The 18,613-nt window shown below is 37.0% G+C and overlaps 1 protein-coding gene across 1 annotated transcript in view; it reads right to left on the bottom strand.

Moving 5' to 3' along the window:
- The window catches only part of LanA (laminin subunit alpha), a 389,558-nt gene that overhangs the window by 62,625 nt on the left and 308,320 nt on the right, over positions 1-18,613 (bottom strand). Inside the window, exons 45-48 of the mRNA XM_067152600.2 lie at positions 16,019-16,149; positions 12,949-13,233; positions 3,600-3,813; positions 1,381-1,710 (exon numbers count right to left, since the gene is read on the bottom strand). Of these exons, the coding sequence (XP_067008701.2) occupies positions 1,381-1,710; positions 3,600-3,813; positions 12,949-13,233; positions 16,019-16,149 (960 nt within the window). The remainder of the gene's footprint in view (positions 1-1,380; positions 1,711-3,599; positions 3,814-12,948; positions 13,234-16,018; positions 16,150-18,613) is intronic.

The following is an 18,613-nucleotide window of genomic DNA, read 5'->3' as shown; positions in this document are numbered from 1 at the left end:
TTTTAAACAATCAAGTGGACAATTAATTTGCGTAAATTTTTTTGCCTCATCAGCAAACAAAAGCAATTCAGAATTCTTAAGTATATTTTTAATGTCATTTATGTAGATAGTAAAAAGTAAGGGCACAAGGTGAGACCCTTGAGGAACTCTACTAATAACAATAATAGGCACAGAAAAATGATTCCTTATTTTAACAATCTGCAGGTGATTTTTAAGATACGATTCAAACGAGGAGAGGAGAGACCCATTAATCCCATAGCCTGTTAGTTTTTGCAGCAAGATATCGTAGTTAACAGTGTCAAAAGCTTTTGAGAAGTCCGTATAAATGGAGTCCACTTGAGAGTGGTTCTCTGTTGCATCCACAAGGATATTAATAATAATAATAATAATAATAATAATAATAATAATAATAATAATAATAATAATAATAATAATAATAACAGCAATAGTCCAAATCAAAGCTGCCCTATCCATAACCATGAAGGCTGCCCTTCAGTTATGCAAGAAAACAGTCTTCATGCTGGACGGCACTACAGCACCAGAATGCTTTTTACCCACCAACAGGATCCAAAAGAGTTTAAATTTCTATGGGAATGGATTAGTGAAGGTTTCTTGCTGTTGCTTGTTGTTTAAAGGGGCCTAACATCTAGGTCATCAGCCCAGTGAAGGTCTCAAAAATGACATATCATTAGAGGAAAGGGCCAGGAAAATGGGTATAGAATGTCCCTCCATGCAGGAGGATTTATTTTTAAAAATCCACATCTATCAATGCAAAAGTGAGATATTATACTACAATAATAAAACCTGGAGTTCTTTACATGGCAGAAACCCTAATCATCAAAGAAGGAAAACTGTTAAGAAGTCAAGGAAAGACCTTCGTGAGGACGATACTAGGTCCAAGGATTACAAACAGAGAAAGATATCACGGACTCAACGAGGAAGACCATCCTGAGGACGATACTAGGTCCAAGGATTACAATCAGAGAAAGATACCACAGACTCAACGAAGAACTATGCCATAAATAAGAACCCTTAATGGACACCATTATCATAATATGACTCAGTTTTTATAGGCATCTAGAAAGGATGAAAGAATAAAGATTAACTAGCATAATTTACAGAACCTAGTCACGTAAGAAAACATCACATTTGTACAAACAGGTCAAACAAAATCTCGAAACTTTGAACGTGACAGAAATTTTTCTGAAAAGATATAAAAATCCCACACACGATTGAGATGAAAGGGATCCGAAGAAGCTGAACAACAACAACAACAACAACAATGGTAACAACATAATGGGTTTGAATTATACAAGGATAGTTTTAGGGGAACTATTATGCTCATGAAGAGTTTCATGGAGTGTAAAACAGTAAACTCACCTTCACTGGACAGCCTGGTGCCACACCAAATGCTTCCAGATTCTGGCTGAGATCCACAACAGTTCCATCTATCTGGACTTCATCGATACAGCCATCGTAAGCAACACGAGTGACTGCCCTGTGTCTGTGTTTGGGATGGCCACCGAAGTAGAGCAAAGGTGAGATCTTCAGTTCGTTGGCATCTCCTGGAGCCGTCCCGTCGGCCACGTTTACGCTATCCACTCTGAGTAGGCCAGTCTTTCCTTGCCGCACAGCATTCACTGTGTGCCACTTGCCATCATTGTACACTTGAGGAGAGGCAACGCTGAAGAGGCCATTGCCCAGATCAAACTGTAATACAAGCAGGTGAACATTTGTAGTGAGATTAATAAAATCTCATCTCCAGTCTAGCCTACAAACAAACAACATGCCACTACAGCCCTGATGGGCCTTAGCCTACCAAGTGACTACTGTTTAACCAATAGGCCTGCAGATTATGAGATGTGATGAATCCTCCTGGACATTAATCTTGGCTTTCTAGACCAAGGCCTCAAACTCACTGTCAGACAACTCCTCTAAGTGCCTGCACTATGTACTATAAACATCCAGATACGTAGACTGCAGTTTTGCTATTTGGAAGTTAAAATTTTACTTGCATACTACCAACAGATGTTAACTATAGCATTTTTATACAGAAGGTATAGTAAATGTTTTATTCCATTGGCAGTAAGATTGCTGAAAATGTAGTGAAACTTGGTGCCGTGGTATAACTGTCTGCAGGTGTTTCATGCGTTTATTTCTTTAGAATTTGTATTACAAGAGTCTAATATTTAGACTACTATTACACTATAACATGGAAGTTCCAACCAAGAAAAGAATTAGGACTGAAATCTACACATATGAAGAAACTTTAAAATTAATGAGTGGGTAATACAAAAATGTTATAGAAAACAAAAAGACTGATAATGTTACCATGGAAAAAAAAAAGAAGGTAAGATTCAAGTTATGTTTCTTGTAAAATAATTCCTAGACACACTATAATTCATTTTTCTCTAATTGTGAATAAGAGAATGTACATTCGGTTAAAGTAACAATAGTTTATCTTTTTAATCAATGCCACCAATTTTGTTAATATGTAAGATAAATTGGGAAACCTGGATATATCTAGTAGGCTGGCATACATGCAGCAGATGATCATTAATTTTATTATTAATTATTCAATTTACTGTTGCAAATTTAATAAGTAGGGTTTTTTTTTTTCAAAACAATGTTAGGTTAGGTTTTACTTGGCTTTATAACACTATAGTATACCTGTGTTCTAATTAGTGTTTCAACAGTTTGAAAAGCTTTAAAACTGTATTAACTGAGTCAACACTGAAAAAAGAAAAACTTCTTTATTAACAAAGTAGAAACTGGCAAGCTTTTATCTCTCTTTAGAATAAATATTAGTAGTATGGTGTTATGAAGTCATAAAGAATCTAACCTCCTTTCATTTCAATAATACAGGATGAAACATGGAACAAAATACATGACTAATACAATAGCATCAAAATAACTCTGAAGGAAATTGGAAGATTCAACGCATAAGTTCACTAAGCTTTTTTTTTTTTACCTGCTGTAAAACTGTCTACACCAGGGAAGAAATGTTTCTGTTGTAAATTCCATCATACCTCACTTTCATATTCATATCATGGTTATGTGATGAAATACCATGGATAGGGACCATATTAACACCTAAGTGGTGTCAGCATGTAGCTTATTTCTATTGAAAAACGCCAAGAGGTCTGCTGAAATCTTAATGACCTATAATTAAGATTGGCACTTGCCTAGTGCAAAAATAGGAAATTATGGAAAACCATCTTCAAAGTTGCTGTTGGTAGGGTTCGCAGTCCAACAGCTCCCGAATTCAAACTTCCAGATCAATGTTGTCATTACCTTTTTCTCTTCTCTCTATATGAGGAATACATCCCTAAAGTTTAATAGCTGAGTTTTTATACAACCTGTATAAATAGGCTTACTTTTCACTCTTGAAGTTAACAGTGGTAACTATAACTACCGCAGTGCACACACATACCTATGCAACTGTTGATAATGCTGCCCATGTGTCGCTTCTCACCAAGTAGGTCCTCCGGAATAAAACAAGTATTCTAATTTAAAAAGCAAAAATGATCTCCAGCTACTTGGAAACTGTGGTAGAGGGGTTTAAAAATACAACTGGCAAGAAAATATTGTTAACTTACCTGATAGACAACATTACCATTCCTCAACTCAACAGACAAGAAGTTGTTGCCTTTGCTGACTAGGAACAGCAGTCCATCCTTAGCATAAGTCTTGAAATCAAGTTGCACATCGGCTTGTAAGCGCATTGGGAACTGCTTACCATCAACTTTGACATAACTGTTGTCACCATTGAAGCGATAACCAGTGCTCGGCTGAAGGTTGACCAATTTGTCCCTGGAGAAATAATAAGGGAATTAGATATTATACAGGATGTGGCATAAATCAGTTAAACACTGCACATCATTCTACATTATTGCCAATGGAGAAATTTAAGCTAATTAAGTAAAGGCAGAACCTGTGTGCAATGAAGGAAATTTGTTTTAAGTGTAGTGGCAGGACTGGCTTGTTAGTAACAAGCTGGCTTTATTTGTGCATTCACTGTTAGTGTGAGAAGCGTACATTATCAACAGAAAATTCTCCACAGAACAGCACATGCTTGTTTTACAGAAATGGTAGCAACTTGATCGAAATTATGAAGATGTAAGAAACTATGGTTGAAAAGTTCCCGTATACTCAGCCACCATACAGGCAAGCTATCTACAAATTAAATTGAAGGTTTGAGGCGACAGATTCTGTAGCTGAATCAACCATGCAGTGGCCATCCAAAATCATTAACTACAGAAGAAATTCTGCAGGTCGTTGTACAGGCCTCATTCCATCACCCAAGAAATCAGCAAGAAGCTCTTTTGGAACTACAACTTTCTGACAGAAGTATAAGGAGAATGTTAAAAAGTGTCATTTGACATTGCTACATACCCTAAATGAGTATGATCCTGATCAAAGACTTGAAATCTGTGAGTGGCAAGTGATACGAAGTGAAAGTGATCCTTTTAAAAAACAATTGTGTGATCTGATGAAGCATGTTTTAAGTTAAATGGAAGAGCTAAACATGTCTGCATGTACTGAGCTTATGAAAACCTACAGTTTGTAGTTGAAGAGGAATTAAATGTTCATGGAGTTTTTTTGGTTTGTGCAGGTATATGCAGTGATAGAGTGACAGGTCCTTATTTTTTCAATGGGACCATGACTGCAAACAGGTATCTTTGAATGTTGACAGCGTCATATGCCTCATTCCATACGAGCACTGCAGAGAGGTTTGTAATTTAAACACGCTTTTGGCACACAATCTAGCGATTATCAATTAATTCTATACCACCACCTCTCGTATCCTGCCAGTCAACATTCTGATGGTGAAGTTTATTCCACCAGCGCTACTCAAACCAGCTAACCATAGTGTCAGACCATATAGACTTGACGCCTTAATCATGGCCATTGGGCGGGAACATAACCTAGCTTATAATACATGAAAAATTGTTTTCACTTATACACATAACCTAACCTGAATCAACATCCAGGAATCTGGAACTGGTGACATGATGATGATGATAATGATGATTATATTTTAACAATTTAAAAAATGTTCATACAGAATATGATATCATTTCTCAAGAATATCGGTTTTATTTTACAGAAAAGAAATTAGTTCACATTTTGAATAAATTTTACATTTTTCATTACTAATTGAAAACAGCTAAATATCAAACTTACAGAGACATAAGTTCAAGTATTTTCAGTATATTTCATATTTATCATAAATTATATCCAAGATTCTGAAGGTAATCGGGATCAATAACTAAGAAAGAAGAGTTATCTACAGTCTATACAAAAATCAAACTATAGTTGTAAGAATAGAGGGCTATGAAAAGAAAGCAGCTATCCAGAAAGGAATTAGGCAGGGTTTTACTTTATCCTCAGAGTCCTATTCAATGTTTATGTAGATCAAGTCATAAAGGAAATTAGAGATGAATTTGGAAAAGAAATTGCAGTTAAAAGACGGGTAAACAAAACCATGAGATTTGCCAATGATATTGTTATTTTCTCTGAGTCTGCACAAGATCTGGAAAAATTGCTGAATGGTATGGACACAGGCTTGGATCCGCCGTTCTTCATCCAACACCGTGTTCCAATCCACGTTCTGCTATCTTATGCTGTTTTGTACTGAGTCCATCCATCTTGGTTGGCCTCAGCCTCTCTTCCCTTTCACTCACTTTTCCATAGTCTGCTTGGGCATTCAGATTGTACAGGCACTGTCTCAACACCAAATAACCTGACCACCTAAGGGGATGGATGACTTTTGGCGGATGTGTTCCGTTAGGTGGTAATCTCCTCAGTGTAAGAAATGACAATGGAACCCACCAAACAGCATCTGTTTTCAGGTTAGGGATGGCTGCAAGAGATATCTGTACTCCATGGTAGAAGTGTCCTGATCAACTGCTGGCAGTAGCTTTAAAATGTCTTTGAGAGAGGTAACCCCACCATACTGATACTCAATATGAAAACCTACAACCTGTTTTCCAGTCTTTGACCGGGTCAGAGATGTAATGAATGAACCATATAGAGCCTGTTAGTACAATAGGGTCGCCACTCCCAAAGTGATTTATGGATGACTGATAAATGCTATGAAATGATAATGGAGAGTGTTGCTGGAATGAAAGATGATAGAGAAAACCGGAGTACCTGGAGAAAAACCTGTCCCGCCTCCGCTTTGTCCAGCACAAATCTCACATGGAGTGACTGGGATTTGAACCACGGTATCCAGCGGTGAGAGGCCGACGCACTACCGTCTGAACCACGGAAGCTCTTACTAATACCCTATGGGCGGCGTGCACCATCTTGGAGTAAATTACCACGGAAGTAGCATTTACTAAAGAAGTCCATACTACAGAAATAAATTACTACGGGAGTTATTTACTCTGGAAGTAACTAAGCTTAAGTTATGAGTAGGTTCCCACCTTCCAATACTTATCAATTTCTATATAATAGGCTTATTAATTACATAATATAAACCATATAATCTCTAGTACATGTTTCGTTCCGATTATGGAACATCTTCAGCTAAAATTTGATAAAATGGCAAGACAATTAAAATACATTGATGTTGTGATGATACAAAAGCTAAAAGATATGATAAAATGGCTCGAAGGTTAAAAACATATGATAATGATGATGAGATAAAGTTCATTCATGTTGGTTAAAAATTCAACAAGTCAGTGTTCAAATGACTAAAAACGGCGATAAGGTTCTTCTTCATGTTGGAGACGTGTACATTTTGTTGATCTTGAAGATAAATTGAAGAAATACAAGATTTTCTGTGTACAGGACTCAGTCAGTTAACAATACGGCATAAGGGAGGACGTTAAATACGACAAGACTGACTACAAGACTCATTTCAATAATCCTACCAAAACTCAACTTCAACTACGATTATTTTATCAAGAGTTCCCCCGATAAATACATATAAGAAAATCTTGTATTTCTTCAATTTATCTTCAAGATCAACAAAATGTACACGTCTCCAACATGAAGAAGAACCTTATCGCCGTTTTTAGTCATTTGAACACTGACTTGTTGAATTTTTAACCAACATGAATGAACTTTATCTCATCATCATTATCATATGTTTTTAACCTTCGAGCCATTTTATCATATCTTTTAGCTTTTGTATCATCACAACATCAATGTATTTTAATTGTCTTGCCATTTTATCAAATTTTAGCTGAAGATGTTCCATAATCGGAACGAAACATGTACTAGAGATTATATGGTTTATATTATGTAATTAATAAGCCTATTATATAGAAATTGATAAGTATTGGAAGGTGGGAACCTACTCATAACTTAACCTTAGTTGTGCTGAGCCAATACGGAATAAATATGAGATTTATAAGCTCTGGAAGTAACGTCGGAGAGTTGAAATACAATTTACTCTTTTAGTTACTACTATAGAAGTAGCGTTCGTTACTCGCGGAGTAGTGTTGTGTTTGTGTATCTTCTTTAAAGAAATCTAAATGGATAAGGTTATGTGTGATAGGAAACAGGAGAAAAACATAAGCGAAAAAGATAAGTGCTTGTTAATAGAGATAATGACGATCTATGCAAAGGATATAGGGTGTAAGAAACACAACATAAAGATGCTGGATAAGAAAAGAAATTCATGGAAAGCCGTGACAGAAGAATTCAATGCTTCGAGTGACGGAAAACACAGAGAAAAGCAAGTTAAGATTCTGTGGAAGGACTTAAAAGCGTGGGCGGAAGCAAAGCAGAAAGTCATGGACACGCAGGAAAAATTAAAACTGATGGTGGTTTCATCGAAATTTTCCCATTTTCACAACAGCACTTGCTGGGTTTGTACCTTAAGGCCACGGTCGCTTCCCAATCCCTAGGCCTTTCCTACCCTATCGTTGCCTAAGACCTATCTGTGCCGGTGCAACGTTAAGCAAATAGAAAAATAAAGATAAATACCTGTTCCGATTTCTGAAAAGTTCACCGTTGTCACCGAGAGGGCAAAAAAAATGGGGATATGTGTGCAGTCACAGTCAATTGCACCCACGATGTGTGGAAACCTGCCAACGTGAACAATATCCTTTTATTTTCCAAACCATCATCATCGTTTGCAGGCGTACCTCCCTATTAGCCTTAACTAGTGCTTTAACCACACAATGAAAGATACGGCCAGCAGTTGTGCGGTAAACATTAATTTATAAATCACCGGCAACTATACTGAAATGTTCCAGTACGAAACACTCGTAGGGCACACAGCAACTGTAATTTGAGAGATACAACAAAATTAAGACAGGAATTCAGCTGTAAGTGATCTCCAAGTAGATTTAAAAGGAAAGTAAAGGATTCCTCCTAAGACCAAAAACGTTCCTGAAACTCTCTCCGTGTGCACATTATACGGCTCCCACCTTTCGTGCACTGTACGCACTATTACATTTTCCATCGTTTTCTGTTTCGAGATCGTCAATATACTCTAAGTAATCCATAAACACGTTTGAAATGTCTTTCCTCTCATATATGGCATGATATTATCATTAGTCAACAAGTCTAGCCTAAACTTAGCTTAGTCCATCCACGACGTGAGAGTAAATTCTAACCTATATTCGTGCGTTATTTACTTCTTTAGTAATATACTACAAAATGGTGCTCTTCAACATTTTACTCTTGTAGTAACTTACTCCAGGAATATCTGAAAGGACTAAAATACTTTGGAAGTAATTTACTCTCATAAATTGTAAAGTATGATGACCGTAAGGCTGATGATATACAATGTTCTGAAAGGAAACCCCAAATAAAAAAGAGACCCAAATACCGAATTGGAACTATGAACATTCTATCATTAACTGGAAAGTTAGAAGAACTCCTAGACGTGATGGATAGAAGAAAAATATCAATATTGGGATTAAGTGAGACCAAATGGAAAGGGATTGGAAGTAAGACACTTTGTGGAGGTTATAAATTATACGGGAGTGGACAGGAGAAGGTAGCGAAAAATGATGTTGGATTCTTAATTAACAAAGGGACTGATGCTACAGCTGAAGTTATCTGCAAAAGTGATAGAATCATTAAAATGTTCATAAAACTGGAGAACACTAAGTACACCATCATACAAGTGTATGCCGCACAGACAGGCTGAAGTGAGGAAGACAAAGAGAAATTTCGGCAAGACCTGGAAGATACAGTTAATGAGGAAAATGTTATTATTATTATTGGAGATCTAAATGCGCAAGTTGGAGTAGACAGACTTGGGTACGAGAACATCATTGGTCCACATGGATTTGGACAAAGGAACCCAGAAGGAGAACAACTATTAGATCTGTGCAGAAGAAACGATCTTATAATCAAAAATACATTCTTCAAAAAAAGAGACAGTCACAGAATAACAAGGTACAGTTGGGATGGCCAGTATAGAACATTGATTGACTACATAATCACAAATAAAGATGGTGGCAGGTACATCACAGATGTAAAGGTCATCCCTAGTGAAAGCATGGACAGTGACCACAGATTGTTGGTAGTAGACTTCAAACATAAGACAAATGAAATGCAGAAACTTATTACGAAAAAACCAAGGGTTAAAACTTGGAAGTTGCAAGAAGTCCAAATGAAGGAAGAATACAAACTAAGGATTCAACAGAGTTTGCTGAAGTGTGAAGTAACCAGCGTTAATGAAGAATGGAAGGCCTTCAAAGACACCTTTGTGGGAGAAGCCAAAAACCTATGTGGAGTTACAAGTTCTATCAAAAGAAAAAAGGAGACACCATGGTGGAATGATAGAGTGAAAAACAGTGGTGAAAGAAAGAAACCAAATAAAGAAGGCACTGGACAAGAAAAAACAAACAGGGACAAGAACGAAATGAACAAGAAATACAAAGACTTCAAGGAGTATACAGGAACAAGAAACTTGCTATAAAGAACATTGTAAGGGAAAAAAAAGAGAAGAAATGGAATGAGTTTGCAGACAAACTGGAAGAGGACAGTAGAGGAAATATGAAATTGCTATACAGAGTAGTGAAAAACAAGCGAAGGGATCAAGAGACCATAAAAGCAATAAAACGTGATGATGGAACTCTGGCACAAGAAGAGGGAGAAATTAAACAAGAACTCAAGATCTATTTCGAAAAGCTGCTGAATGGAAATACAGAAAACATAACAACGGATAGAGGAGAGCCAAGTCGAGGAACCACAACTGAACCACCAATTACATGGCTTGAGGTTGAAAATGCGCTCAAGAGCATGAAGAAAGGAAAGGCAGTGGGCATAGATGAACTAAGTGCAGATATGCTGAAAGCAGTGGAATTTCAGGAATCCAATGGCTCTACAGACTGCTCAACAAGATATGGGAGGAAAATACTATCCTGAGGACCGGAAGATGGGCATCATTGTACCCCTGTTCAAGAAAGGAAGCCGACGAAAATGTACTAATTACCGTGGTATCACACTACTGTCTCATGGCCTGAAAATATTGGAAAAAATAATAGAGACCAGAATCAGAGATATTGTTGAACCAATTTTGGAAGAAGAGCAGTATGGTTTCAGACCAGGAAGGTCAACTACAGACCTTATATTTGCAATTAGGATGCTAATGGAAAAATACTGGGAGAAGAACAAGCCTTTATTTCTAATATTTTTGGACATTGAGAAAGCATACGATAGTGTACCAAGGGAAAGAATTTGGCAATGCATGAAAGAACTTCAAGTGCGAGACAGCCTCATAGACAAAGTGAAAATGTTGTATAGTGGGAACAGAAGCTGTATTCAAGTAGGATGTGGTTTGTCGGACTGGTTTGAAACAAAGAGAGGAGTGCAGCAGGGCAGCTCATTGTCACCACTTCTATTTATTATTGTAATGGATGTAGTAATTAAATCTATTAAAAGGAAAGAACATGGAGATATCAAAGCCTTCACATTTGCAAATGATGTTGCGATCTGGAGTGACTCAGAAGAGGAATTGGGAGAGAGAATACAAAGCTGGAATGAGGAGTTTAAGAAATATGGTTTAAACATCAGCAAGACCAAGACGGTGGTGATGAAAGTGTATGGGAAAGGAGCAGAACCAATAGTCATGTTAAATGAAGCTCAACTGGACAGCGTTCCAGTTTTCAAATACTTGGGTAGCGTTATATCAAATGACAACCTAGCAAAACATGAGGTGAACAATCGAATCAATAAGGCAACACAATTTTACCACCAGGTAAGACACCTGCTGTGGGATGACCAAATATCCATGAAAACAAAAATGACATTGTACAAGTCCTATTATACACCAATTCTTACATACAGTCTCGAAACTACAACGCTGACCAATAGAGATAATTCTAAACTTCAGGCAGCTGAAATGAAATTCCTACGCACTATGATCCAGAAAACCAGGAAAGACAAGATTAGGAATGAGAAAATTAGAGAAGTAGGAATAGATGATTCTCTCCTCAATAAGATTCAGATATCAAGACTGAAGTGGTTTGGTCACATGAAGAGGATGCCAGTAAAAAGAGCTGCAAGGAAGGAATTTGACAGAAAGGTAGAAGGAAGATGACCCGTGGGAAGGCCATGAAGGAAATGGATAGATTTAGTTAAGAGTGATGTACTGCTGAGAGGTCATGATTGGGACAAGTTGGTGGAGGAAGAATGGTACAAGGTCCGGATGAGATGGAGGAGGCTCATATACCACACCCGGGAAACTGGAGATGGTTTAGGATGATGATGATGATGATGGAAGTCGCCGAATGCTGACTTCAAGAGTACTTTACTACGGAAGTAGAACTTACTCTTGGTTGGTGCACGCCACCCTATATGATGAATGTAAATAAATACAAAACGAAAGTAATGGGATGCAGTTGAACAAAGTCAGAAGATACAGGAAATATTAAACTAGGAAATGAAGTTATAAAAGAGGCGAGTTCAGATCCCATTGGTATCTCCGGGGATCTCCGGCTTGTACTATATGTACTTAAGACAAGCTAATGATTTGAAAATGTATTTCAAGTAGATGAATATTGTTACTTGAGTAGTAGAATAACTAGTAATGGTGGAAGTATGGAGGACATGAAATGCGGACTAGCACAGCAAGGAAGGTCTTCCTTAGGAAAAGAAATCTGTTCACATCATAGATATGCATACAAAAAAGATGTTCATGAAGACTTTGGTCTGAAGTGTGGCATTGTATGGAAGTGAAACATGGAAAGTAACCAGTGAAGAAAGAGAATGGAAGCTTTTGAAACATGGTATAACAGAAGAATGTTGAAGGTGAGACAGTTAGATTCGATCACGAATGAAGAGATACTGAATCGGGTTGGTGAGAGGAGAACTATAAGGTTAAATTTGACCAGAAGAAGAGCTAGAATGATAGGACACATTTTGAGCCACCCAGGACTTGAGGAAAGTGTAGGTGGTGAGAAATGTTGGGGTAGAACAAGGCATGAATATGAAAAACAATTAGAGTAGAAATAGGATGTAGTTATGTAGAAATGAAAAGGTAAGATAGACAGACAATCAATCACTTAGCACAAGGGAAAGGCTGCAAAGAGAGATGCTTCAAACCAGTATACAACTGATAACCAATGCTTCAAATCACAAGCTCTAGCGATACTTCTCTCATTGCATAACATTTCCTTTGTTCCGCCCAGTAATACACTCTCACGACATAACATTTCCTTTGTTCCGCCCAGTAATACACATCAACAAGGACACAGTGAGTATGCTATCTTTGATAGCATCTATGGCTGAGTTTTAATTAATTTTGTTGGGTAAACACCAAATGTGTTACCAGAGATCTTTTGCACTGTAACATCGTATGACATGGAGTGTTGAATGGAGTTTATTCTGCCCTTCAAAGATTAGATTACCTCTGCCCATCTGAACCTGCTTCCTGGGATCCGGAGGCTGACACTGTGCCGTTGATCCACAGAGGCAGTTAAAGTAAACAGTGAATGAACTTTAAAAATGAAAAAGTATTATGTAGAGACAAACCTTTCTGTGGCACCATCTTCATTGTTCTCTGCATCAACAAAGTTCCATAAAGAAACTGGTGTATCTCCAATCACCAGCTCCTCCATTTCACCCACAAATGACTGGTAAGAAACACTGTCCTGAATTTTGAAGGTTGCAGGATAGCCACCAACGAACAGTTTGGAGTGGTCCTGATCCAAGTTCAGAACAGATTTTGAGCCTTTCAGTATTCCACTGGTCACGTGCGAGATCTGTTCACCATTACTGCCCTGCTCGTTAATTGTTAGCTTGATGATCTTACCCGTTCTGAAAGAGAAAATTGGCCCTTTAGTTTCAATTTTTAAAATATTAAACAAATGAACAATGGCATCTCTGGCAATAAAAGGTATAACATGAATAACTCACAACTGCACTAACTGCTTGGACCTTTGAAAATTCACATTAGAAAACAACTGTTTTCAAACTAGAAAATTTCTTAATTTCTCTCAATGATAGCAAGAAAGAGAAGAAACAGTTTGTAGAGTAAGAAACAGATTATGTTGTTGCAACTGACAAACCATGAATCAAGAGAGAACTGTGCCACTGAGAGAGCTGACTGTGTAGCTGGAAACTTGCATTTGAACCCCACCATTATCAGCCCTCAAAATGATTTCCATGGTTTCTCATTTTCACACCAGTTCCTTAATTAAGGCAAAGCCACTTCCTTCACACCCCTTGTCCTTTCCTATCCCCTCATCATCCAAAGCCTATCTAAGTTAGTGTGTCATTAAATGAACATATATCTTTATTCGAGACTGTTATGTCTTTCAGTATTCAGTCTGCAAGCCTCTGTGAATTAACTAAGCACCTCAGCAGTGCTCTACTTGCAAATAGCTATGCATACAGTTTCATCCATTGAGTTTATTCCTAATGTAGCCTTTATCTCTTCATTCCAAGTGTCCTCTTGCCATTGTTCCCACCTGTTTGTACCAGTACTCATTCTCGCTACCTTCACAACTTTTACTTCCATGTTATGAATAAGATATCCTGAATGCACCCAGCTTTCACTTCTGTGCAACAAACTCAGTTTGAAAACAGACTGATATTAGGATAATTCTGTCAAAGAGCTGACTTCTTTATTGCAAAATACTGTTAACAATCATGATAAGGGTAGGGTTTTCGATTCAATATGGACCAAAAATGAAATTCTTGACATTAAAAAATACTGTTAATCACAACTGTGAGGTACCAGGCGAGTTGGCCGTGCTGTTAGGATTGTGCAACTGTGAGCTTGCATCCGGGAGTTAGTGGGTTTGAACCCCACTGTCGGCAGCCCTGAAGATGTACCTTAATTAAGGCCACGGCCGCTTCCTTCCCATTCCTAGGCCTTTCCTATCCCATCTTCACCATAAGACCTTTATGTGTCGTTATGATGTAAAGCAAATAGAGAAAAAAAAACTGTGAGCTCACTGCATTAGCTATGCTGCATCATGATATAATTTCATTTACTATATACCCATCCTGAGAGATTACACATCATAAATATTTGAAATGATCCACATGTTCCAGGTTTGCATTCCCAATCTTACATTTATTCCTCTTTAAGCTTTTTTCCCAACTGACACCACTTTAGCATTGGAAATACTAATTTTTCATATTTGTTGCACCTATTTTCAAGCTCCAAGATATTAGATTGCTGGCTTTTAGCTATTGCTATTAAGACCAAATTATCGGCATAAGCCAAACTACTCACTATATTTCCACCCAACTTAACCTGGATTAGAATATTTAATAGGTTTTTACTTAGACCTTGCCTGTTAAATAAATACAGTCCCATGCAAATTAATCTGAACATGACAATGATATACACATATTATGTTCTTTTGCAGTCATTCACCTAATACATCTAGGTGTTAATACCGGTATAACAAAAGATCTTCATTGGGGTAATTACATAAAAATAAAGGTTACAGATCTCTTCATTTGGTTATGAGTGCATTTAGGGGTGTATTAAGAATGTAAAGAAGAGGGCATATAAATCACCAGTAAGGCCACAATTAGAGTATGGTTCTAGTGTATCATTATACCTTACCAGGATTACTTGATTCAGGAACTGAAAAAAAAAAAATCAACAGAAAAGCAACATTATTTATTCTGGGTGATTTCTGACAAAAGAGTAGTCTCGCTTAAATGTTGAAAACTTTGGGCTGGGGAGACTTGGGAGTAAGGAGATGAGCTGCTTGACTAAGCGGTATTCTTTTCATCAGCGATCAAAGTCATACAAACATCCTTACTTTCTAAGACCCACGACAAAACAACAATTAGTCAACATATGATGTTACATATCTAACAACTCTCCTTTAGTACTTGGATATACTGGTCAAATTCCATCCTTCTGTCGACTTGTACTAGGATTCCAGTCCTTAATGCATGAAACACCCCTAAACATCACCTTTACAGGGTGTTTTACAGTGTGTTGCAAATGTGTAGAATTTGTAGGCTCATTCTTTACTTGGCTCACATATTGAACTCTCTGTCCCATCAGAGAGAAAAAACTTTCTTCCAGTGTTCTGTTGTCTAATCCTGACACAGATATCAAATTTAGTAGCTCTCTGTGTCGTGGAAGTATTCTGAAATAATGCTACAATCGCACTATGCTTCCTGGGAGTTGTATCCATTGAAGGCATAGATATTACTAATTGCACAAGGAAACTTCTGAATTTCTCGAAAGTGACACACATCAAAATAATCACTTTTAATGTAAAACAAACATCACACAAATTAATTACCAATGAATAACAGCACAAAGAATGCATAGAAAACATGGGGTCTAAGAATAAGCAACTGTTGCCAATCACTGGAAAAATTACAAAAAAGATATCTTGTTCTGATTAATTTGCACAATACTGTAAACAAATAATTCATTCATTTGTTTCTTCTAGTAATAAATGAAAATTTGGTTCATGTGAGCTTAAAATAGTACTACGCTAATCACATGGTTATCGACACATGATATTAAACTACCCTGTTCCAAGCATTACTTTCAGTAAGAAAGCCACTTAACTACAATCTTTGTAAAATTGAGATATTACATCAACTTTCTTTCTTTTACCTGTCAATGACTGCCTGGTACCAGATGTTGTCATCTACTTTCTTATCGCTGATTATCTTCTGTGGTCCAGATCCAAGATCAACCGTTAAGACTGGATGTCCATTTTCTATTTCCAAAGCAATGAAGTCATCCTAAAAGATCAGAATAAAGGCAAACATTAGTTGGCAAGAAGAAGGAATCTCTGTAAACTGTGGAATGAATCAGCTATATGTTACTAAAGGTAGAAAATATGTTGGTATGGAGCAATGAACAGAACTTAAAATATTCAGTCATAAGAATGTCACATATTGTCTGAGAAAGTAAAACCAAAAATATACATACATATGCTAAGAATAATATGTAATTTCAGAAAGTAACAAAGGTCATTAATTTCAAAGTATTCCAGCGTTGAATTAAAAGGATGCATGATTGACTCATTTTTAAGCTCGAATCTGAACATATTAAATGGTAGCACTTGTAGATCTGATGGCAGTTTATTAAACATTATAAACAAATTATGAAATGGCTTGAACGTGTTTTCTGTAGCCAACACTGAGGCACATCAACTTGGTTAAATGACCTGGTATTGTATACGTGAACATCACTTCTGTGAGTTTATCAGTTTTTATATGTGCCTCAAGAAGGCTCTGAACTCAGCCTGCAATGTGCTGTTGACCGGATAATTCAAGCCTGGAATAAAAGCATCACCGCCAAATAAGCACTTGAAGATCTTTGAGTAGTGAACGTTAGACTTTCCACTTTTAAATGGTTCAAAATTCCTCTGCCCACCCCCACCTCCTGGATTCTCATCTTACAAACCATTCACAGCACCAACATCTACTACATTATCTATATTTACATGTTCACCACTATACCTGAGTCACTGCCATTCACCAACACACGAGACTGTCATCTATGATTTGATGTGGAGGGACCAAAAATCCATTTCAGTACCACTTACTTCTCACTAATATCTGATTCACTGTCACGTAGTACATCTGATAAGTGGTCTGTACATGATTCATCAAAAATATTGGTATCTTTTACCAACTACCTCTATCACATCAACAGCATCATTGATGCTTGGAGCAACTCTACATTCCCAATGTTATAATTTGGACTAGATGCAGAATTACATTACATGTTATAATTCTCATGTCAGGTCCGTATTGAAATGTACGTAAATACAAAATATGTTACAAGTGTTTATTTATATACCCACCTATTCAATACAAAGAGATCTTTTTAGAAATTAAATATTATTATAAAATGTTAAGGGACATGTTTCGCCCATATTAAGGGCATCATCAGCCTCAAATTCAAACCTACAACAAAAATCTAAACCTCAATGATTTAATTGAAGTCAAGAATCCATTATACGAAAGTTTACCCAAATTATTGCAAACTCTAAATTCAAAACATAACTACATTCTTAAAAATCTTAAGTTAACATCTTCTAGAACCTCCACTACTTTAACTAACTTGACTCCCTTCATGCCCGCCCCCACAATTCTCCCGCAACCCAACACGACTCCCTCCCTGTCCGACCATGTAAATCTCTCGCAACCAACAATACATAAATTTAACGCTCCGCCTACCCCCTCCCCTCAACCACACCCTCCTCCGCCAATCTCACATCGATACAATACCAGAAGTACAAGTGTCAGTCATGCAACGCTACCATAGCAACTGCATTAACAGTCAAAGGAATAAATGAACCTACACATAACGTTATTTTTCTTCAACTAACCTTTCCATAACTGATTTACATCTTCACAGATGAAAGGGTAAGTGTTTTTATACATTTTCCATGTTTTACCTTTCTTTAAACCCACATTCTCTTCAAAAATACCTTCCTAAGCATTCACTCTCCTCTTGTTACAGACTTCACACCAAAGAGCTCTATCAACGTCGATAAACCTTAGACTTTCGTCCTTCAAATAAGATAAATACATCTATAGACAACCGAATGCTTTTTTCTTGCTCCCACAATTACGTAAGGAAGACTGTTATCTTATCATAACACATTCGACTTTCACTCCTTCAGCCAGTTAAATAGACTATAGGCAGCTGAACAGCCATTTAAGAGATCTGTTGTCTTATCACAACATGCGATATTGACATCTGTAACAGTGTATCAGCTTTGCTTTTTCTTATCATCTTCAAGGAGGCACATTTCTGTTTCATTATAAAGACTGAGCTGTTTACTGCCCTACCCCAACAAGTTTTTCAATGCTCCGGAAAGTATATTCATGTGAACTTATGACATGCAGCTTGATACTGCAATTTTAGCCAAGGACATTCTAATATTTTGTATGTTTAGACTGACACCTATAATGATATCCTCTTTTTATGGCTTGTAAGAGCAATCAGGATCCTGATTTTTCACCATACAGGTTTGAATTTGAGGCTGATGATGCCCTTAATATGGGCGAAACATGTCCCTTAACATTTTATAATAATATTTAATTTCTAAAAAGATCTCTTTGTATTGAATAGGTGGGTATATAAATAAACACTTGTAACATACTTTGTATTTAGATGCAGAATGTCGAAGAAAAATCACCAATATCCTTAAACTTTATGTATGATGACTCAACCAGTAGAAAATCATAA

Source organism: Anabrus simplex, chromosome 8, assembly GCF_040414725.1.
Source record: "Anabrus simplex isolate iqAnaSimp1 chromosome 8, ASM4041472v1, whole genome shotgun sequence".
NCBI lineage: Eukaryota > Metazoa > Arthropoda > Insecta > Orthoptera > Tettigoniidae > Anabrus > Anabrus simplex.
This window is presented reverse-complemented; position numbering and strand designations above follow the sequence as displayed.